Genomic DNA, 24,587 nt, shown 5'->3' on the forward strand with positions numbered 1-24,587 from the left:
AGGCTGGTTAAATTGTTCTGGCATTGGAGAACCCTGAGGCAGCTGGAGAGGGAGATTTTATTTTTGCCTTTGTTGAAAATTTATATTTTTTTATAGCTGTCAAGAATCTAAATCAATTGCAGTTTTACAGAAAAGATAAACTCCCTCACCCAGACAATCTCTATCCCAGCCTTTAGATCTGCACCACAGGACATATTTCATATTTTTTATTAAGTACATATTGGATTTATAGAAGAGAGTAAAAAAGATTAAAGATGAATTCTTACAAACCAAGCACAGGTCTGGGAGGGCTATTATGACAGGAAATTATGAGCATTATTTATTTATTTTTTACTCTATTTTTTTTCCCCTAGCAAGTCAAATTTAATCTGTTGTCCAATGTCTATTTTTTTCTTGTGAGATCTTTTTTTGGTCAATGAACTCTGTCAATGCTCTGTAGGAGCTGAATTTAAATTGTTTTGCTCAGGCATGATGCTGACAATTAGCTTAACGAAGTGACAGAAGAACTCATCAGGGCTTTGGGCGAGCCCCAGCCCTCTTGCAGAAGGTTCTTCTTGGCACTCTGGAGCTCTCCCCTTGTTCTCTGCTCCCTCCCATGGCAACACCAAGGGAAGCTGTGAAAATCCTCATTTAGGGAAGGAGCAGCTCTATTGCAGTCATACCCCACTTGTGCAGTGACTGGGACTAATGTTTCACAGAATCTCTGAGCTTTCTGGGCTGGGAAGGGACACACAAGAATCATCAAGTCCAACTCTTCAGGAAATGGCCCACACAGGGATCAAACCCACCACCATCAATCCACATGGTTGTCATCCCAAAGTGATGGAAATCCTATCACTGTGGGTGCTGGTCAAGGCTGGGGTTAAGATCTGTCTTTGTTTTGGCCAGATGCTGTCTTGGGGAATGGTCACTGGTGGGCATTTACAGAACCTTCTGGTTTGGGCACTCCCAGTAGGAGCCGGCAGAGATGAGGCTGCAGGCAAGAGTGGAAGTGGTTTCAGTTCCAGCTGGGCTCAGCAGGAGTGTCAGTGTGTAAGTGCTGCTCCTTGGGAAGGGAAGTTTGCTCACACTCCTTCCAGAGCAGCTGCAGAGCTGGATGTTGTAATAAAACATCTAATAAACTGAAGGAGGGCAGCCAGTGCCAACTGCTTGGTCTGACCACGGAGCCTCTCTCTGCTGCAGAGACAGGTGACCATAAAGACATGGTAACATCTCATCTTTGGGGTATTTTTGACCTTGGAAAAGCCCCCCTGACTGATGGCTATTCCATACAGCTCAACTCCCATTGTATGTTTTAGGGTAATAAACTCTGCTTGTTCTCCTCCTGTAGGTTTATAGTCACCATATCTTTTATATTTAGCTCAACATGGAGTTGGGTAATATAAAAACTGGCTGAAACAGTCTGTCATAAAGATTTAACTTGGCTGAAACTGGACTTCACTTCCAGCCTGGGAAAGTCTGGATGAGCTCACCTACATGACCTCCTGCTCAGAGGAGATGACCAGACCAGGCTGCAGCTTGAGGGAGGTTTGTGAAGTTAGGAGAAGCTCATACTGACTCAGTCAGTGCCTTCTGAACCTTTTGAGGCTCCTCTGACGTTTTTCAGGGAGCACAGGTCCAGTGGCACTGCAGGTGGCAGTGAGTCATTTGGGAGCTGCAGAGCTTTGTCTGGATCCCCAGCTTCCAGCAGCAACCAGGTTATGAAACACACCAGGCAATCTGCAGGGTAGTGAACTCCTTCCAGTTCCACTCAAGTGAAAATTAGAAATACAATCCCTCAGCTCTTTTGCACATTGGTAGAGAAAAATAGCAGCAGATTTTAGCTACAGTCTGTGAGCTAATTGAATACTTGCTAATGAACTAAGGATCAGACTGTAACAGGCTAAGGTTAAAGATTCACCTCTGTCTCATCCCCACACCTATCCCCCAATCTTCTGCAAACTGCTCCCATGGAGTGAATGCCCTGTAAAGTAGCTTCACTGAAAAGGTGAAATACTTTCAGCTTGACATCATCTACAAATACCATAATATGCTTTGGGTTTATAACCTAATATTTTCCTGGTTGTGAGCCAGTATCTGGGAATCGTGAAATACTTTTTTTCCCCTGACTATATATTAGAGGAATGATAAGAAATCAGAACAGAGCTTAACGCATATTTGTCTTTCCTTCTTAGTGCCTCAAAAGAATGCTTTGCAAAGAAGAAACATCTTTATCACTCACCTAGATGCATCAAGGCTTCTTTGTCCCAGGGCCAAGTTGCCACTCCAGCCAGCTCTTCCTCAGAGGAATTGGCAAAAAAGATGTTGAGGTGTGTGGATCCATCCAGTTTGAGTATGTTCTTCAGTTCATTGACATCCAAGTATGCCCTGTAGAAAAAGAAAAGCATTTTTTCCCTAAAGGTGACATGAAAGCAGCAGAACACTGAAGAAGTGCTGCAATCCAGGCAAAGGTCTTATAATACCCTGCATATCAATCACCTGAAATGTTTTAATAACCCACTCCCAAACTTTGATTACTTCGCATTCATGTAGTGAATCTCATCTAAAACTTCAGACCATTGATTAACTAAGGCCACAAAATCCAAGGTAAATACATAAAGCTGTCCACATTCTCAAGATAAGTATAGGAATCTATTTATTATGAATGTAATTAACCAAGTATTATGGTCAGTAAATCTTTTTACACCAGCAGTTAGCTTGCACATTTCCTCTAAGCTGTTTGTTGTTGTTACCTCTAATTTTCCTTCACAATAACAAGTTTCACATCCTCAGGCTGGCACCACAACTAACACCAGCTCCCAGAGCCACTCCTTTAGCACCAGTGGCAGTCACTGGTGCTGAAACCCATGAGGCCTAACCCTGACATCCCAGAGCGGGTTGGGAATTGCTGTTCCCAACAGGCAAAGCTCTACCAAGAGATTTCCTTGCATGAGCTCTCCCCAGGGGTGGTACCATACCATGACATAAATTCCTAAGGCTCCTTAGGTCCTCCCAGGGTGAGCAGCATTTCTCCTTAGCTTTTGGGATGCCTGGAAATCACAGAGCAATCTGTTTGCAGGCAAGCTAAGCCAATCCCTTAAGCTTGACGGCTGTTGGAGATACTTTTTGCTCCTTTAAAGGAGTAGATTTTCTAATGCTGGAATACAGGAGATACTTGCCAGGGCACAGACCATGGTGCCACACTGCTTGCACTACTCCAACTCACAGTAAAGCTGGAGAAAACAAAATGTAAGATTAAACCTATTTGTTCTCTGTTTCCAGCTCACACTGGCTTTTGATATGAAGTGTTGTGATAAGAGAAAAGCTAGAAGGGGATCATGTCGTAGTATCTTTCGACAGGTGGAGACCCTAGAGAGAGGGATCACACTGAGCCAAGCATGGTTCAAAGGCTGTAAGGAACAAACACCCCCATGGTCATGAGCAGGCTGATTCCTGGAGTCCCCCTTTGTGAGTGTGCATGGATGTGTGTAAGGCTCACACAGCTCTCCCAAACCACACACACCCACAAGCTCTGAGAAGGGTTCCCTGCATACTTTGCAAGGCTTTTGCTCCCAGAAGGGTGAAGAAAAAATGGGGGAGCTGGCTCAACACCAAGATCTTTTTGTCCTTCCCCGGAGGACTCCCAAATGGAAAACACATTCATATTTCCACAATAGTTTCCCCTGCCACTTGCTGAAGTCATTGCCTCCAAAATAGATCATGGCTGGGTGTCCCCAGGCCCTGGCTGACTCATGGAGGAAGATGTGCTCTTTGGGGACACCAGTGGAAGGGGATGTTTCCGTTCCATACAGTGTTTATCTTCCAATCAAATGGGGATGGCGTCCTGAAGGACAGGTCAGCACTGTGACCCTTTACACATTTCTCATCTCTCCAGCGTTCTCAGCACATCCATGGAAAATACACAGGCCTTCCCCTCAGCTCCTCAAGCTTGTCCTGCCTGGATCTGCACAGTACTCTGAGGATCTGCTCAATCTACTCCCAGGATCTTCTTTGTGCCTTAGAAAACATCTTTTCCAAGCATGGGCTCCTACACAGACATATCCATGAGCAATAGCTTGAACTTGTATGTGAGAACTGATGTGCACTTCCAAATATTCTCATTGTGAGAGCACTGGGGGAATGTGTGACAGGGGGTGTCACCACGGGGAGAGGACAGTGTGTGCCTGCACCCATGGCAGCATCACTGACAGTAAGCAAAAGTGTAAGAGACAATGTGGGAGTGATGCTTCATGCAATAAGAGGGGCAAAACCAGAAGCCCCTAGCCTGATTAGAACAATGTTTATGTGTTTGTATCCTAGTGGGAAGGAAGGTCCTGCTGCCTGGACTGACAGTGCTGTCGGCTCTGGATGCAGATGCTTTATGCACATGCAAATCCCTGTAGGAGTAACCATAATCCAACTCCCCTCCTGAGATTACCATTTTTATCCTTCTTCTTCCCTCATGGTTTCAAATAATCTAAACTAATATTTCTTTATTCTCAGCTGTCTCTTTGCTTATCGTTTACACAATCCAATCCCCATTTATCTCCTCAGTGCACGGCCACAGTGGCTCTTTCTCTTCCCCATGTGCTCCAACATCCAGGGCTACATGGATTATTACTGCAAAAAACATCCAGAGCAGACAGCATTTAACTAATTGTCCAGTGATGGCAATGCTTCACTGAAACTGGACTCATGCCTTATGTAAATCCACCCTACTAAGTCCTTTGGACTTGTGTTTCTGATATTTCTCTGACCACTTTTCTCTGCTGGCCAGGGGAAGGCTGTGAGTAAGCAGAATGCATTCAGTGGTGGAAGAACAGAATGCCAAGAGGATTTTTAGCAAAGGATCTGCTCGAGTGTAGGTATAAGTAGATCATGCTTGGAAGGCAATAAATGCAAACTCCTTCATGGAAGCAGCCAGCAACCCCCAGCACGTAAACATGCCCGAGCCCTGAGCTCAGGCAGAGCCCTGGAAGTGAGTGTGTGCCTGTGTGAGCGTGGCAGTGAGGGCTTGGACACTGCACACACGCGAGGCAGACAGGAGAATGTGAGGAACCAGTGTGTGCGTGTGTAAGAGATAAAAACACGAGCTGGAATTCCTTCCTCTCCTTCCTCCCCATGTTTCTAATAACCTCCCATCCCTATCCATCATCGCCACATTCCTACACTCAAGGAGGCATAAATTAACTACTTCTGCAGTTCATGTCCAACTCCGTAGCCGCAGGCAGCAGACCCAACAGTTACCAGGTCAAAACAGCTTTCAGTTATTGCTTTGGACTAGGCTGACTCCCCCCTGCTTCCTTATCAGCCCAGACTATCTGACCCAGTGCAATCTGTGAGCACTGCTTACACTTCTCAAGGTTATGTGGGTCCCCTGACAGAGGACATTATGTCTGTCACATGGGCTCGTGCCAGAGAGAGCCAAAGAGCCCAGCCTTTCCAGCACTGCCAAACTCACATTTCAAAGACATGAGTGCAGTGTTGGAAAGGGATCAAAGCCTTTCCAACTGTCATTAGAATATTTCCTTTATGCATCTCTCTGTGAGTGCCAGCAACATATTTAATAAAATTCATTGGCTCGAGATGGTACCTCCAATATAAACCTGAATGGGGGAACTGTCAGGGCAAGTCTATGTGGAAAACAAAACAAAACCCAAAGCACAACAAAACACGTGTAATTCCTGTAATGGAAAAAACATATGATGCTGTGAGCATGCCTTGCTGGAGAAAGCCTAATGAGCCTATTAGTGCATCATAAAAGGTCTCCTTTGCTGGAATCTGTTTTAGACATAGAAATTCTATGGGCTGTTTAAGGCCATTTGGGACACCAAATCATATCAGGCAATGCTCACATTCCCACCCAGATATTTTCATCGCCTTATTTGTTCAATGCACAGTTTTTGTATTCTTTTTCCCTCTGCTGCAGTGCAAAGAGCCCTCTGTAACTGCTCTGTGCAGTAGCTCACTGTCATCCAGGGAGCCCCAGCCCTCACTCAGGGATATGGATCCCTTGCAGTACTCCAGTTTCAGTCTAATGGAGTTTTTAGCTCACCCAGCAGTGTCTCTCAGTGGCCCTACCCATCACCCAGCCCACCCCATCAGTCACCCAGCCATTATCCCCGTGCCTGTCCCATCTGTCAAACCCATTTCCTGTCCATTTGGGCTGGGACTCATCCCCAGGCAATGAGGTGAAGCCCTTGGCCACCAGCCCTACCTGCCTGTGGGAGCCACTGTGAGGAGCTCCCTTGGCTGGACCTGAGCTCCACATCCAAACCCAGCCACAAACCCCTGTGCTGAGCCACAAACACATTTGGCAATGGCTCTTAAACTCAGCTGATATCAGATTTAATAATATTAAACCTGGTTTTGATGACTGGAGTTGATCAGTTTTGTTGGGGGTTGGCAACTCTTCCTCCTTTTCTTCCTCTAGGTCAGAGAGTGGCTTCCCCAAGTTTCCCTGATGTGGCTGGGCTGCAGCTTCTTGCCCTCCTAGTTGTTTTTGCAAGGAACACAGAGTCTTTCAGACTTATTGTTAGGAAATTTCCTACTGTTTGCTCCCAGTTATTCTCTATTTGCCTTGGTTTTGTTTTGTTTTTTTTCCTTCAAAGACACGTGTCACTTTACAGCAAGAAAACAAACAGGATACTTAAGAGATTATTTGTAAGATCCCATCCAAACACGGAGTAGGAACTTTGCTATCTGCTCACTATGGAGTATAGTTTGCAACTGCCTGGTGAGTTTGTTAGGAACAGAAGGCACTACATTTCATCCTTAAAAAACCCCAACTAACAACAGCCAAAAACCAACTGTACCTCCTGAATTGGGAAGTCAGCCTCAAAATATCTCAATTTTCAATATTGACACACAGTGTCCTATCCTTTACCTACTGAGTTCAGCACTCAGCAGGACAGGGTAAATCTGCTGGAATCACAGGGCCCCAGGCAATCTCTTTTCTTCCCAAGACTCCTCAGAAGTGTCAGCTCAGCCCAAACCACGGTGCATGGTTTAGACAAAGAGGAAACTTTATTTTGGACAGCCCTGGAACCCTCTCCATTAGCCTGTGACAGATCCTGGTGTGATTCCCAACATGGTGTGCCTGACAGGTCTCGGTGGTGCTCCCTGTGTCCCTCCAGGTCTGATCCCATCCCCAGGATTCAGTGGAGCAGCAGTGACCACAGCAGTCAGTGTGCATGGATGCCATGGGACAGGGAGAGAGAAAGGGCAAGCGCTTCTCACAGCAGCTTTCTCTCACAGTGAGAAATTTTAGGGAGCTGGAAAGATGTGATAACTTGTTGACTATAAACAATTTGCAGGTGCTGTTTTTCTACTTTATTTTTCTGTTCTTCTCAAGGACAGTGTGTGAGGAATATGTTTCTGTTAGTTAGCCAATAGAATAGAATCTGTTGTACCACTCTATAAAAACCACGTGGTTCTTTTGAATAAAGCCTTCTTCACTTTTGCTACAATCCTGCCTCTCACCTGTTCCTGCCCTGACCCCGGCACACAAGTGACAAGTGTGTGCACAGGCACCCAGCACATGTCTGTCCCGGCTGTCCCACCCACACAGAGTGCCCAAGGTTTCAGGGTGCAGTGTACACCTAGAGATCCTCAGTATCTGCAGTGAAGAGCAAGAACAGTTTTGAGATAAAGGATATTCTTCCTGAAGATAGTGGCAAGAGCCACGACTGCAACAGCACTGAAAGCTGACCTTGAAATGGGGCCATTTGGCAGATGTGCACAGCTGTAATTTATCTTTTCCTCTTGTGATTTCTCAGTCCTGGGTGGTTAGACAGCTAACTGCCCTTTTGGAGAGGCAGTGTTGATGCCAGTGTGAGAGCTGCCTTTTGCCCTCTGTTGTAGGGTCACAGACAAGTGAGTCTGGAAAGGATGTCCAGAGACTACAGCTGCCAGCCCTTCACCCCTAAGCTAAGGCATTCTACTGTGTCACCAAGCAAATTTTTATTTAGCTCACTTAAAACCACACATGACAGGGACTATGTCACTGTGCCAGTAACCTGCAGCCCTTGTTTCAATTTCTTTATGGTCAGAAAGTTGGTGTTTTTTCTAAAGGTCAGCCTAAATATTTTTTGCTCTATTAGAGGAGTATTTGTGCCATTCAACCACTGACAGGGAGGTTGGATTCCCTTCTGCCTTAACAAACCCATTACTTATTTGAAAGCCTATATCTCCTGTACAGCATTTCATTTTTAGGCTAAAACCATCTTATTTCTTCAGCCTTTCTCTGTGCTTTTAAGACCTCTGCTTGTTTCTGATGCTCTTATCTGCACTCTCCACATCTTTCCCAAAGGCAGATCATCAAAAGGGGACACAGCCCTCAAGCTGAGAGTTTATCAGTGCCATGTAACTGCTACGTTTGTCCTGTCTGTCACCTCCAACCTGACACAAAGACACAGGAGAGATTTCAGACCTCCAAATATTTCTAACTTCTTTTTTCTTTTTTTTTAAACCTGAAGCATTACAGGTCTATAAAAAACCTGTATAAAAAAAGACAATCTACAAACTCTCTTTAGCAGTGGGCGTGCAATAAAATTTGTGTCTGACCTGATGTTAAAGATTTGCCTTTGCTGGCAAATTCAATTTTGCTCCTCATTTCAGATGGATTGCCATAAATCATGTGCAGCAGGAAGCGTGCCTCATCTACACTGAGTTTAGTGTTAATTTAAGACACTGGTGTAAGTGTAGTAAAAGTCAGGATAATTTATTGATAAAGGTATAAATCTTTCAGTGATTGGGACAGAGCCTGAAAGAGAGCAGAACCAGAATACTACAAGTGAGAGGCTTCAGGTCCCGGTTTAGATCCAGATCACTGCCTGTGCTCACACTGTGATCCAAGTGTGCAACTGTAATTCCAGCCACATCCAACCCAGGCAGTTGCTAGGTCATGTCCACAAACATAAATTGCAAAGCACTGTCAGCACATGCAGGCTTGGCAGCTCTGAAAGAATTTCGGTTTATCTGCTGTAGCAAAATGTCCTCTGCAAGCCCCAGACCTGATCTTCCGTTACAAGAGAGGAGAAATGTTTTGGCAAAAAAATATAATAACGATAAGGATCCAAGAAAAGCCACTTAGGATAATTGTTCAAATGTAAATCCAGCTCCTTGGGTAGGTTTGTAGCCCCTGCTGAGCTCTATGACACTCTGTGACACTGTTCCTGCATTCAGGTGAACCTGCTAAAACTGGACCAGGGGTTTTTACATCCCTGGCAGGTTTTACAGTTAAGACCGACCCCTAAGCAAAAAATAATGCAAAATAAAAGCCAAAGTGGCTATAAAACTCTGGGTGTTCATTGATCCCAGGTTTCCCTTTTCCAAACTGAATTAATTCTACCACTAGGATAGTGACTCAGGCTTTACTCACCTAATTAAACAAATATGTAAAAAAAATTATAGGAGGAAAATAAGAACTTTACTGTACAAAATATGGGAATCCTTTGGGTATGTTTTTTCTTTATCTTGCAACAGAGTCTAAGAGCACCTCCTTGCTTGAAAGTAGAGAATTTTTACAACTGTAAGGTTATCAATTTCATTCCATTTGCTTTGAAACCCAGGCTTTCCAGCAGGACGGTCCTAGAAATACACAAATTTCCACTGTAACAATAAATCCATAGGACTGAGAGGAAAAAAACCCACCCAGTATATAAAGGAAATTATTTTCTGTTATGTTCTAAAATCAGGACTATCATCTTAGAACACCAAGGGTGCATCCCTGCCCAGCCCTCTCTGACCTCAGCAAAGACTTTCAATAAATGGTACAGCTTTATTTCATGCAATCACTTAACTCCTGGAGATTGTTAATGCAGGATCTACTTAACAGGCTGAACCACAGCAACAGGCTGGAATAAATTTGGTGCCTGGACTACTCCAGATTTTGTGCTGGGTCTTCTCTTGGTTTGTTCATGTGAGCCTGCACTCTGAGCCAGCCTCTGCTCTCACTGGGCTGCACACAAATATCAGCACTGACTGTGATGTATTTGCTCCAGTGTAAATCTAGAGTTAGAGCAAAATTTGATTCTCAAAGTGCAGCTTCAGGTTCAAATCCAAAATCTCAAAGGAAACATCAGTTGAAACAACCAATTCTTGCCCAATTTCTGGCCAAGGCAACTTGCTTTTTAAAGGAGGGAGGCGGGTTTCCTTAGATCTCCACACAGATTCTCTCAAAGGTTTGTAAATCCTTGCCAAATCCTTCACAAACCTGGGCTCAGATTCAGAAATACAGTGAAAACAGATTTTTTTTCTTTCTTCACCCCCCCCCCCCCCCCCGGCACTTCTGCTGCTGGTTCTGGCCAGGATAAGAAAGAGCAGAGGCTCAGGGAAAAAAATGATGCAAAATTTTCAAATTTCTAACATGCATTGTCTGAGCTCTGGGCAAAAACTTGGGATGGCTCTTCATGTATATAACATTATATGTTCCTTCTCTCTCTTCATCCTTCATCCTTCCAGGCTTTCCTGACCAGCTCTTACACCTTTAGATAATCTTTATATAGGTTTAGAGTTAGTGCTACAGACCATATCTGATCACCGAGCCTTCAGCTTTTGCAGGGTCTACATCCAAGAGTGGAGCAACTTTTGAGTTCCCTCAAGCAGCAAGAACTGAAAAGCCCCATTTCCTTGCATGACCAGAACAAATTATTAAGCTACACAGAACTCCATAATATAGTACAGAAAATAATCAACTGCACAGAACTAGGAAAAGATTCTCTGGCTGGCCAACTTGCAGGGAGAAAAAAAAAAACAGAAAACAAAGGAAAAGCCTTGGCAGAGAGAATCGTGATCTTACTGTACAATTAACTTCTGAGACAGTGAGTAGGATTAAAGGATGGAACATTTCATTTAAAACAGCAGAGCATTATGAAGCATATATGCACATTTCACAGGCCTTTGAAATCAGCAACACTGGCAGGTTTATTTGTTTTGATTGTCTCTTTTTCTTTCTTTTACAACTTTAGGATTTTTTTTTTCCTCTTCTTTTCAAGACTAGAGCCAAATGACCCATGAGAAATGTACTGTAATTTGCCTCTTATCTATCCCTCATCTCCATCTGATATTCCCTCTGCCCTGGTTACCCTGATGTTTTTCCAGACTCTCCAGCCTGAACCATTGTTACAAGGAGAAAAGTCAAACCATAAAGAGAGAAGTAGCATAAGGATATTTTCAGGAACCTGTTCTGTTAAAACAGATTTCCTTTGCCACTTCATGAAAGCCTCTTTCGGCTGCAGCCAACCTCATTCACGTACACAGGAGAATTTAAACCCATGGAGGAAGGTGTATAAATTTCAGGCTAGTTTAACTCTCAGTTATGCTGCTTGGCACTTGCACACTGCTTCCCCTCTGGGCCTCAGAAAGCTTCCTAAACATGAAGAGAGAAATTCCATTCTGGTCAAAGCCCTGACACCAGCCCTGCACTGCTCCAAACCCATCCACCCGCTGAAGTGATGCTGAAGCAGGACAAAACCCCTTCTGCTGGGCCTCCCCCCAAGAAATTTTACCACAAGTGAAGAAGTCATGAAAATAGGCAAACAGAATATTTTTCCTTGTCTTCTGAATAGGAAAACTGACAGCAAGGATTAGCTCCTCTATCCCTTGAGCCTGCATTCTCTGATAATATGGATCATCTTTCTTTTAAATAAGTGGTGTCCTGTGTTGCAGATACTTGAAGTTTTCTGCTGGTGGCCACTAATCATACTTTACAAGCCTTCACTCATATTTTACAATCTTTGGCTTGTATTTTACAATCTCCAAAAAAGTCCTGAAGGTCTGGTGCTCCACAGATGGAACATCAGTGCTCCCTACAATGAGCTGGTCCTTCCCAAATCCCTCAGTTTCACCATTTCTGAAGCTAAAGGCAGCATAATAACTTCATAAACTGATTCTTGTGGAACCAGGCTCTGCTTTCAATGAGGGAGCAGCCACTGTTCTAATATATGGAATCTACCAACTCTCAACCCAAAGCTTTCCAAAGGACATCCAACAGATATGGGCAGAACAACACTGCAAAACAGCTCAAGCAGGGACATTTTGGTTTGAATCAACCTGATTTTTTTATTAAAACACCAGAAATCAGGAATGCAGCCTGTCATAACTCCACTGAACTGGGGCAAGAGTTAGGTAGAACCTCTGTAAATTGGAGACCTAGAGGAAACTTGTGACTTTAAGACAGCATTTTCTTTCACAATGAGGCTAACTCAGAGCAACTTCTATGTTAGCATTTTCTTAAAATTTATAATACTAACACTCAACTCCAGCCTGTCTTCCTCATCTCCATCCTGGATCAGGTTTAAGTTCACATTTGCAGCCTGCCCAAACACCTGCCTTGCTGGTGGGACCTGTGGGAGCCACAGTTGGAGTGACTATGGTTTGGCACTTCTGGAACACTGGGAAATGCTTTGTGTCCTCTCTGTAGAGTGCAGAAAAGCATGGAATTACCCCACAGACACAGCCCTATCCTGGGCTCCCTGTGCCCTCTGATCTTGCAGTAGCAACCTTTTGTGGGTGGGATGGGACAGGACCCTGGGTCAACTCTGTGGGTGACATATGTAGGAATATTTGGGATTTTTAGGATTTTTTCCACATATTTGAATATTTGGGATTTTTTGAAAGTTGCACACGGGTCTGGGTTGGAAGCACTGTGTCCATGGGGAGCTCACAGTGCAATCACTCCTCCTGAAGAAGGGGACATGTGGCACTGTCCCTGCCACTGCTGCTGGCACTTTAAGGGGCTGCTCCTTCAGCATCTTCCCTAATTACCACACAGCAAAAAATGCAGGGTGAAAAATGAACAAGATCAAATTCTTCACTCCTTTCATACCAGTTTTTGACACTAATCCTCCCTGCACATAAACCCCGTGCCACCAAGGGAGATATACATTGAGATTGGAATGAAGAGCAACTTGGAATCAGGCCGACATCAACATAAAAAAATAAAATAAAATCACATAAAATCACAAAGGACCTAGCATGTTTATTGCAGATCCTTCTGGAGTTGATGGGCCAAAATAACCACTCCAAATATGCAGCTTGCAAAACATTCCTTTTGCTTTGGAGATGCCGCTTCTTTTCTGTTTTCATTTTTACAACTCATGGACTTCCAAGTCTCTTTTCTTAACCTCCTGGCAGGACTGTGCATGAAGCGGGTCCTGCTGCAGTGGGAAGACCATCAATGGTTAAGATCATTCCAATCTTCCTCTTTCGTGAGAACAAAATGAAAATCTGATTCAAATGAGGCTGGCTGAAATTTCCTCTTATTTCATCTTATGCAGAAAAGTGTAGGAGACACCCAAGTGAGATCACAAAGTATATGGTCTGGTGATGGAGACTTCAGTTCAAGGAAACCAAGTGTCCTGCAAGAGAAGCCTCACATTTTCAAGGTTCAGGAGATTTTTTATCTCTGTCACAACAAAGGAATTATATTTCTCTCTATTTGGTTTCTAGGGAGTTTTTTTCAGGGGATATTGATGGATCATAACAATAAATCTTTATCTTCAGCTGTGAAGCCTTGAACACACTTTTTAAGGAAAAGAAAAAATTGAATAGTCAGATGCAAAGGACTACTAAACATTATGAGATTTAAAAAAGCTGGTTACTCTTGTTCTTTCCCAGCCATGACAAGATTACAAGGAAATAGAAAATGTCAGTCGCTGAAACAGAAATTTTACATGAGAATATTTAGCTTTGAAGTTCCCAGAATCCACAGTCAATTGCCAGGTGATCTGGCAGAAACAACAACACACCTGCAGTGAAAATAGTTCAGAGTTGCAAAAAAGAAAATATTGCAGACAGTGTACTTCCTAAAGCCAACTTTTTTTTTTTTTAATTTCTACTCTTACTCTCTAGGAAAGCAGAAAGAAATGAATAAAAGAGTAGGAGAGAGATGTAATAGATCATACCTTTGTCAAGGAGACTGCTGGGAAGCAAAACATGCCAACAGCGTCTGTAACAGACACCACAAACATAATGAACTCCTTGACATTGAATTCTCTCAGCTGAGCAGGAGGAAAGATGCAAATGAGCATTTTCCAAACACTCAAGAACTTTCAGAATTTCTCATTTTTAAACCTGTGCAGGACCCAGAGCTCCTGCACAGATCCCTGGTGTGTGTTTGTGCTTCCCAGAGTGGACAGTTCCTGAACTGGAGGAAGTGAAAATCAGCAGTGGGCAGCAGCCTGAGCCAGTGCTCAGGTCAGGAGTTGGATGGAAGGACGTTTGGATTTCCTCACATATGGATCTGCTAACGTGTGTACCAGAAAACAGGCACTATCAGCCCAAAACACAAGGCTGATTGTAAGCATTCCCTGGGGGACACATTTCCCCAGACCCTGCTAAATTGGACTGGCAGCTTATGAAACACACAGCTCTGATCCAGCATGTAACTGTAAACTATAGGAAATCATACCCATATATTTGGCCTTCAGACACGAGTGCAGAAATTGCCTGTTTTGGCACCACAAGCCTTGGATCCACGTGAATCAAACCCAGACGTATTGCAGAGGGCTGTGAGAATGCAGAGATCTGTTCTCCACTGTCAAATGATAGCACAAGAGGGGGAAAATTCTAATTTTCCTTTATGGTAAATTTCTTGAGAAACTTTTGTCCTGATCCTGACTGCCATGGACAGGCCATGCAGTCTAATTTCCCCACAAATTTTCACTGTATTTGCTCATTCAGCCACACATCAGCTTTTGCTCTGGTTTGCTCCTGTCATTTTTTGGTGATGTGTCACTAACCACTTCTACAGCACTTAAGATCTTGATGGCTACAAAACCAACTCTGCAGAGAAAAACTCTGCAGCAAAAACTGCAGATTGTCATTTTTGTCCCTGCACATGGACCCCGAATTACACAAACCCATACTTACAAAGCCTTTGTTAGCATGAGATGTCTTGCACCTCCCTGTCATAGGCAGAGGGGACTGTTATGAATTCCCTCACTCCCACAGCTCTGTGCCAGCCCAAGCACTTTGCAAAACCTGACATCCTGCCTTGTTCAGTTGTGGGGGAAGAGAAGGCATCCTGCAAGCACTACTGGACTATCTCCTCATGATGGTTTTATAAATCAAAAACTAGAAATTCTTCAGGTATTGTTCCAAGCAGGATATAAAAAGAACTTTGTGTCTGATCAAGATGAGAATAGTTGAAGGTTTGAGCCTGAATTAAGACATAATCACAGAGTCAATTAAGTTGAAAAAGACCTCTGAGGTCTTTAAGTCCAGCCTTAAACACCACCTTGTCAACAACGCCATGGCCCTAAATTCCACCTCCAGTCTTTCCTTAAACACCTCCAGGCACAGTGACTCCACCACCTCCCTGGGCAGCCCATTCCAGTGTCTAATCACCCTTTATAAATAGGACATTTTATAGCACAAATGCAAGAAGAAATCTATCCCCAAAAGTAAATCTGTCAGAAGAACTCTGAGTGTATGAGGAGGGAGCCAGGAACTTGCAACTCTTTTCTGAATCAAATTGGATGCAGGGAGGGAAATCAAACAGCACAGATTTCTCCAGGCAAACTGGGAGAAACACTCTGATGTGTCTGAAGGAAGTATTTTACTCTGTGTTTGGAAGTTTATCATGACCGATCAATTCTGGAGGAATTAGTGAGTGTGTTCTGGGTTTTGGCACTGACACAGTCGTGGTAAAAATGCTGGAGGCAAAAGGGAAGTGATTTTTATAATGCTGTGAACTGTTGCCATCAATCCTTACCCAGAAATTTCTCCTGCTTACTCCAGTGCAGTTCTGTTGTACAGGAGCTTTGCTCTGAGCAATCACCCTTTGTCTCAGGGAGGCTCCCAGCCTCTCATGTTCTCTGGATGGGGAGATCGAAGCCAAAGACCAAGGTCTTTGGGAGTTCAATCTTTCTGTGGACTTCAAAGAGCTTGGGATATGCAGCTTAGTCCAGGCAGAAAGCAGAACATCCATTTGGAACAACATTACGTACTTAAAAATAGGAAATGTAGAATGGTTGTTAAGGAGCACAGCATGATGGGGGAGCCTGATGTGAACTGTGAATGAATTTATTTTCCTGTTTTCGGGCTCTAAACTTGGTGCTCTAAATCCTAGTGGAAGGATCTACCTTTTCCCAGCAATTATAAAGACTTTTAAGATTTAATTCTCTCCATCATGTCTATACCTGCAGTGAACAGATGGCAGGAACAGTTCCCTAAGGAACTGAGAAACAACTACAAATAGCCAGTGCTCATCCTCAGCTCTCAGTGCAGTAAGAGTGACACCTCACAATTTGGGAGGAATCAGCATGAAGGCAAAATAAAACCCCTTCACCAGAAATGCCAAGCCCAAACTTATTCAGGTGTTTTGAATAATATAAGTTTATGCAATTATGACTATTCCTCAGGCATGCCCGTGTTTGCCTCCAGATCCATTTTCAGGGATTGAGGACAGGAATAGAGCATCATCAAGCTCATGGGAAACAGAAGATCACAGAAAAATGTTGTTTTGTAATTGTTCTCAGCCAGTTGTGCAAACCTAAGCAGTTCAGATAATTTGGAAATATTTCTTTCCATTCTTTCTCAGACTCACGTGAATCAAACTAAGCTCTGGCATTTCTGGTGTCTACCCACATTCCCTAAATGAGAGTAGCACTCTTTATTTACTTGAAATTTGTCACCAGTTAATCTCTCCCTGTCTCTTTTTCAATTTAAAAAATCAAATTAAGTAATTAAGGGAACACAAAGCAATTTAAAGCAAAACTTTTCAAAGTGTAAAGGGGATTTTGATACCCACACTCTCCCAATAGTCAGTGGATCTTTTCTTGGCCTGGGATGTAACTCTCCGTTGTGTCTTTGGAAGGTGCACAAAAAATGTGTAGATGATTACAGTGATGGGTATATTAATTGATATCACCTGGATTTTATGATATTTAATCAATGTCTGAGTTCTGACTACAAATGCAGCTTTAATTGTCTCACTCCTCTCTGCTCCATGCTCCCAAACCTGCCGACTTCAATATGCAAAAATAATTTCTGAGTCTGACAGGGCCACCAGTCTCATAACATTGTATCACGGAAATTAGAAATGAATCAATAAACAGAGAGGCAAAGTCCTGATCAACTCTCTCCATCCACACATGTGGAATTCTTCACATTTCACCCCTAATCCCATGTCTGATCAAAATGAAATGTCTCCAGGGTCAGGAATGCCTCCGCTTCCTTTTGGTATTTAATCACATCTCAAAAAAGCTGATATTTCATGTCTATGTGTCTTATCTTCATCCTCAGTACACTTTGTGCTGTTTAATGCTGAAGAAATAATTCAGCAACATGTTTCATGTGATGGGGCAGATCCTTAATGGGGGAGAAATGCTGGCATGGCCCAAAGTTACAGATTAAATCCCCTTCTTGGCATAGTCATTTTTACTGTGACTTCCAGCATAACTTCAACATGGAATTTTCCTGACATAAATCCCACAGGTTTCCCTCTTCCCCTCCACACCACACTGCGTAGCTCTGTGTTTTGGTAAATCTCATCTATTAATAGTTGCCCTGTGTGGCTATAAAAAAATACCTCAGTAGTCAAAAGGCAGCCCTTGGTAGGGAGCAGCTGTGGATGCCTGAACACACACAGGACCCAGCATCACACAGCAAAGCCCTTTCTTGGCTCCGTGTCAGAGCAAACCCATTAAATATGGCCATGGAAAGCTAATGGAAAAGGAGCTCCTTCCCTGCAAGAGGGAGAGAGAGACTGGCTCCAGCAGTAGGCTGGAGAGCATCAGGGTATTTCCATTTTCTCACTGACATTTTCTTTTTCCTTTTTTAACTCAGCAAACCCCCTCCCGCGTCTTCCTCACTTCGCCCTTCTGCCAAGTCCCAATAAAATCCTGCACTTAAAGAAATAGGACAAAGACGTCATCGCAGCGAGTAGCAAAGGTTGCAGGGTAAATTTTAAGGTCTACTCTACCTTTTTTTTTTTTTTTTGCTTGATTGATTTAACTGCTTAAAGCATTTCTGCTCTTCCTGTGCTTTCAGCAGCATCCTGGGTAACTCAGGGAAAATTCAAACCAACCAGCTGTGATCTGTATTACAAAGTCGAGGCTGGAAATACAACACAAGGATGTTGACGGGGCCATACTGGAGAGGGTAAAAGGAGAGTAATATCATCTCCTGCTGAGGTGACAAAGTGCTTTTATGTGTTGGAATGAGAAATACTCAGCTTAGCAAAAGATACAGGGAATTGCTCCTCCACTCAGGTGCTGCAGGGTACCAGTCCCAGCATGGAGCTGCTGGTGGGTGACAAAGGAGCCCGTGGCAGGACTTGTCCCCAGATTTCAACTTGAATTTTCATTTGCATAAACAAAAATTGTTGAAAATCCTCAAGAACTTCTGAATTTTAGTGTTATCCATGCAAAATGTACAGTACCACAGCGATGAAGGGAAGAGAAGCCAGGCTGAGGCTCTCCACACTCCCAGCACACCTGGCCTGAGGCTGAAGGAACTCACAAGCCCAATCCCACATAAATTCAGTATTTTGCCAATTTCCCTGTAGACATCTTGCTAAGATAAATTCTCCTTGCAAAGCTGATGGGAGTGATTTAAAAAACCAAAAAAATCTCGAGCTGGGAAAGTTGACTGCCACAGCTTCTCAGTGAAGCCCACAATTTATTGACACAACAAGGTTATAGAATGAGAAGCAAATTTATTCTGTATTATCTACTGGCAATGTAGCTACAAAGATGCATTTTGAGGCAGCAGAAAGAATTTTATTCTCCAAAGCCTTGTAACTCAAGCCTGCTGAAGCTGCCCTCACACAAATCAGCGATGACACATCTTTTCAACATCTAGGGCCAAAATTATTTTTAAAAGCATTGCAGGTAATTGCCACTGCTCTCATTCCAAACCACTGCTGTTTCCACTCTTTTACCATCCCTGATGTAACCAACAAGTGTCAACAGCAAACATGGCCTGCTTCTGCAATGACTGAATTAATGGAAATAGTGCATTTCACAACAAGCAGCTCACCCCTGTCAACAGCCATGGCCAGATCTTTAACTGCAATTTACAGGAGATGTTCTATATTTCCAAGATTTCTTATATACTACTCAAACATCTGGGTACCTTCTAAAATAATTGGTCTGCAAGGTGTGGATTTTATTGATCTTTCTCACTGGGGTAGATTGGCCACAAAAGTCTTTAAACAATGGTAGGGGAAAAAATGCTGAAGCTGGTTCTCCTGAAAAATTTCAGAAAGATCAAAACAGACCAAACCCTCTAATTTGGGTTTCAGTGGGGACTCTTTTTAGTAGGGGTCCTTTTAGCAGGGTCCCTCCTTTAAAAGAGAAAGGAAATTAAAAATGAAAAACAGCACTGGGGAGAAGTTAAGCATGTACTTCAAACTCACACATGCCAGGAAATTTAGAGTTAAAGGTGAAACTCCACCCTAAAGAGTTCCATATTGGAGATATTTCATTGAATAAACGTAACATGTTCTGAAATACAAAGACCCAGTAGGGTGCACTAGGTATGGAGTTTCAGCCTTCACTCCAAATTTCCTGGCTTTTTGGAGGTTTATTAGAGTTTCATACCCCAAGCATTTAAGTACTCCAAGAAGTTTCCTGCAGCTCTCCCTGATTCTTTTGGAAGCTGAGTGCAAGCACTCTGGTGGTGTAGTCACCCATCCATTATTAATGAACCCAAAAACAACTTCTTGCAAATTTATGGTAATTTGGAGATCTGAAATTACATGCAAACTAGGTAGTCTCAATTGAGTTACCCTGAGAAACTTCAAAATTGCAAATCTACTCCGAACCAAACAGAAGGACAAGATTTCACTGACCCCAGCAGAGCACATGCTCCTAATCTTCCTCCACAGTATGTGTGTACTGGAGCCCTGCTCCAGCTGCAATGGAGCAATCTCACAATTGCTTCTGACAGCAGTGGTTTGCATTCCTGGTCTAAACACTCTGCTCTGTTAGGAGGTAGGGTTGTGTTCATCCTGCTTTCCAATGAATCTGCCTCTCAGACAGCAAACATGACAGTGGCTATCAGCATCACACTACTTACAGCACAGCTTTCACCAACACCTTGCAAATATTGAAGGGGTTCCTGCCTATCTCTGTAGCCAGGACAGGTCTGTTTGAGGCTCTGTGTCACTGCATCCCCTCAGAGCTCTATGGAAATGATGAGCTGCATCTCTCTGAAGCCCCTCCACCCTTCTTAAATCACACATAAACAAAGTTTTAGGAGTATGTGATGATAGCAGTGGATGTCTTGACCTACATCTAATGGAGAATACATCACATATAGTATGAAATTTGCCCCACCAGTCACTCTGCACTGTTGTCGTAGATAGCATGAGTTCTAACGTCATTATAGTGCAAGGATTTCATATCACCAGAGCTCCATACCTCCTTGATCTTTCTCACAGGCAGTTCCCCTAAGCACTGACTGTCCCAGCCCTTGCAGCAGCCATCTGACTCCTGATCCCACCAATCCACTCTTTTATCCCACTTGTTCTTATTGGCTACAGGTGTGGCCTGTTAAAACTAAGCCTGCTTCTAATCTTCAGTGATTGGTCCAGCTGTAACTCATTGGGGGATAAGATTGCCTTCTGTACCACCTTCATTTACCCACACTGCATCCCCCTACACTGCACAAATGTGTCTTTGTGGTGGGCAGATACAAAAGTGATGGGACAGCTCCACAATGTCCTGATCCTGGGATGTTTGAAGGACAATTAATTCACTTCAGTTAAGAGAAGATAAACCAAGACATCCACTCAGTTTCCTCTGCCTCTGAAAAAAAAAAAAGCCCAACTGAAATACTCTTTGCCCAGGTCTAGCAATCCATGAGAGGCAAAGTCAAATGCACCCTGTTTTTGGGTGCTGTAAATGGAGCACAGCGGAGGTGGCTGCTCTGCATTTCACCAAGGGACAGCTATTGCTTGCAAGAATTGGGCTTAAATCCCTGTCAGAAAAGAAGTCTGAGGGACAGAATGGGAATTACAAATGTAAGAATTGTGCCTGGTTAAGCTTGCCACAGAACTATACTTTGCATCTTTTTCAGTGAGAAAGGTGTATCCTCCTGAATTTATACAGGAGGTCCAGCTGATGTCAATTAAAAACACAAAGGTCACCCCACAACCAGAGCTGAAGAGAGCTTGTACACGAAGTGCTATGGGAGAAAACCAGGAGGATTTAACACAAGGCCCCACAGCATTGAAAGAGGACTGCCGGACACGATCAAACTGTTGGTCTGTGTGAGAGATGCTACAATTTGAATTGATCAGCAAAGAGAATAAACCAGCTCATACCCATGACCACATTGCAGATTGTGGGAAGGGATGAGCTCCACCTCATTTGCTTAACCAGAGGCTGGTAAGGTGTTGCTGGAAAGCATCCATGGGGCAGCTGATCCTAGAGGATGTGGTGTTGTCCAGCAGCAAGGGGCAAATTCAATCCCTGTCCAATTTGCAGACTCTGCACTTGCAAATCTTCCACGTGATGTTTCAGAGACAAACAGGTCTGCATCAGCACTGGGGCAATAATAATACTTGAATCTGCTGTCTCCCACAAAGATTCTTAATGATCTCTGGTAGTTTACTCCATAGATTTTATAGGCCCCCTTCATCCCAAGCATCCTGCAGTTTGACCAGACAGTGATCTTTTTTCCTTAATGGATAACATCCATGAAAGAAACCATGAGTTCTATGAGTCTTGGCGAAAAAATGTTTCTTGAAAAAAGCTGTTGGAAAAGTTGACTGTGGGTCAAGCTAAATTGAGCAAACTCCTACTGTTTCTAGGGTGTGGAATCATACAGAAATAGTTGCTTTAGCACTGCAGTCCTGTCTGTATCAGAATTCAATACTAGACTTATAAATGTCAGTTGCTAGCATGGGAACAGATGCAACTCCTCCCAGCTGATTAACATCCCTGACATCTGGAGCAGAGGACAGAATAAACAGAGAGAACAGAGGATTTCCTGTTGGGACTTGGCTTTTGGGTGACAACTACCAAGATACAGCAGCTCCGTCCTTGACAGCATTACTCTTTGCCTCCTAAACAGCCCTGGAACTGCTAATTAAAGAACTGGACATTTAACACTGAATCCCTAGACAAAAACTCAGGTATTTGCTATATGTCTGTCTGATACCTATGTGAATGCAGGCATCCTTGATGTCAAGAGCTGCACAATGGTCTCTTCGAGGCAGGGGATTAAGTTCTCAAGCTCCCGGAACTGAAGAGCTTTGAAGAATTTCTTCTGTTCTTTTTAGTGTTTAGGATTAAGTGGAAATTAGTGCTTTATTGGGAATCAAGGAGTGTTTCTTACAACTTCAGCTCCTGGAAAAGGGCATTCAGTGTGCCTCCCTCCTCCAGAGTAAGCTGACCATATTTTTCAAGTACATCTCATGAAGGGATTTCCAGCAGAAGAGAAGGAAAAGAGGTTGAGCAGGCACTCCATGGAAGAGCCCTGAAGTGCAGCTCAGTCACCTGCCTGAGGCTGCCCTGGGCTATGGATTAGCCACCATCTCCTCCTCCTCCTGATGCTACTGCTTTGGCCCACATGCCCTAGCCCAGTGTGCCCACACACAGCTCTGTCACACCCACTGCTGCTCAAAACCACTGTGGAAATTCCTACAAATGGGTCAGGCATGTATTTTAAATCTAATTTATGTATGCCTGGGATGTGGTGTGACACGATATGAACAGAGCTGAACTGTCCAATACAAGTGCTAGAAAAGGACGCAGAGGCTCCAGCTCTCAGGGAGGGCTGGAACTGGATGATCTTAAAGGTTCCTTCCAACCCAAATCATTCTGTGGTTCTGATTCCTTGGTTTGGTGCCAACCTGAGTTTGCTGCAAATGGACCAGAGCTTGTACAGCTCATCCTGCCCCTCTTTCAGGCAGAAATTAAGGGCTGTGAGCCTTTGGGGCACACATGTAGATGTTGAGAAAGTCTGTCCCCAGGGCAGCTGTTCTGGGGTGATTTCCAGCAAGTATTTGGTAGACCATATGGATCGAGGGAGCTTGAAGAGACTCCAGTACTTTTACTGCTTCGGGAATTTCATCAACGTTTTCCTAAGAAGTCACCAGGGGAATGCTTCCTTATCTGTCCCTGGAATCCTGTGGTGAAGCCTGATGTGCAAGCCCAATATTACATAAAAGGAACGTCTCAGTTAACCATAGGATGGTGCAAGAACTCACCACATCAAATGGCATTTACCGAGCATGGTTTCCTATGATCCCTTGCAGCTTCTTTCAAGTTCTTTGAAAAGCAGCCATGGTAGGTGTCATGAGCTCAAAGTCTTCCCTGTTTTGTAACCAGCAATATACCAAATAACACAAAGAATGAGTCTTTCTGGCAAGGGTGTTTATTCTTGCTCCTTCCCTTTTGTATAGGGCCAAACTGTATGATCTTAGCATGTTCTAATTTCCCGGAATTGCAGAAAAGCAGAACAATATTTGTAAACCTTCTGCTGGGACAAAATACATTTTGTACCACTCTCATGAAATTAATGAAAAGAAGTGAGGCAGATATTCTTGGATAAAGCCTGCTGTGTGGCTAATGATAACCAGTCCTTTGTTTTTTCCCTGCAGGCTATTAAAAAAGAGGAGAGATGATCTAGTTGGTACCACAATGTTTACAGCTTTTCTGCTGAGCAGCTCTGAGAGCAGAATTCCCATTCTTACTGCTGTCCCTCTGACAAACTTAAATCTCTGCCACCTCACTATGGCATGGAGCATCAGCTTTTTGGAGTTAAATATTTTTGGAGAGGTGCCACAAAGACAGGCAGGAAACAGAAAAGAAACCAACCAGCTGTGCTGCTGGGATCAGCTCTGAAGTCACCACAGTTTTACTGCCACAGTGACTGAATGACACCATCAAAGTACCTGAGCCCTTTGTCCCAGGTGCCCAAAAGGATCACAAGAAAATTGTAACACAGATCAGAGGTGTCTTGGAATTGTTCCAGTGGTGTCACTTAGTCACAAAGCACCCACAGTGGCTTTTGTATCAAGGCTCAGAGCAACTCTGTCCCAGGATGGAGCTTCATGGACTGGGACTCATAATCAAAGAAGGAAAGTGGCTGGGAACACATAAATCATCTTTCAGGGATAAAGATGCACTGAGGAGGGCTCCTGTTTATTACAGCATAAACCAAGCATTAGCACTTTTTGGTTGGTTCCAGAGGACAGAATTATTTAATGAATAAGCTTTGTTTGGTGAACAGCTGGCTGCAACTGCTGACACTGAGGGTGTGAAGGAACAAAGCCCAGTACCAAGGAAGACTCTAAAAAGTATTTATAAATAAAGTTCAGGAAAAATTTTATTGGTGCCATTTCATCTTTTTTTGCTCTCTTTCCTCACCAGACTGAAGGATCTTTCTTCTGCTATTGTTGGACTGAACTTTGGTGGAGGAAATACCTGAAATGAGATGTGAGTTCTCCATGGCTGCAGCACCTTCACTGCTGTGGTGCAAGGTCTTTACCAGAGGGGACTGAGGACTCTTGGCCAATGAAAGGATGACAAGAGGGGCTGGGGATGCAAAATGGGCCCAGATGGTGCCAATCAAATTTTTACTTTGTCACTAATTGACATGGAAATCTCTCTCTCAGGGGATGAGGCTGACAGCAATACCAAACACAG

At 43.6% G+C, this 24,587-nt stretch overlaps 1 protein-coding gene across 1 annotated transcript in view; it reads right to left on the reverse strand.

Moving 5' to 3' along the window:
- PAPPA (pappalysin 1) overlaps window positions 1-24,587 on the reverse strand; it is a 179,849-nt gene that overhangs the window by 125,537 nt on the left and 29,725 nt on the right. Inside the window, exon 3 of the mRNA XM_009093509.4 lies at window positions 2,222-2,367. Coding sequence (XP_009091757.2) covers window positions 2,222-2,367 — 146 coding nt within the window. The remainder of the gene's footprint in view (window positions 1-2,221; window positions 2,368-24,587) is intronic.

This window comes from Serinus canaria, chromosome 17, assembly GCF_022539315.1.
Source record: "Serinus canaria isolate serCan28SL12 chromosome 17, serCan2020, whole genome shotgun sequence".
NCBI classification, from domain to species: domain Eukaryota; kingdom Metazoa; phylum Chordata; class Aves; order Passeriformes; family Fringillidae; genus Serinus; species Serinus canaria.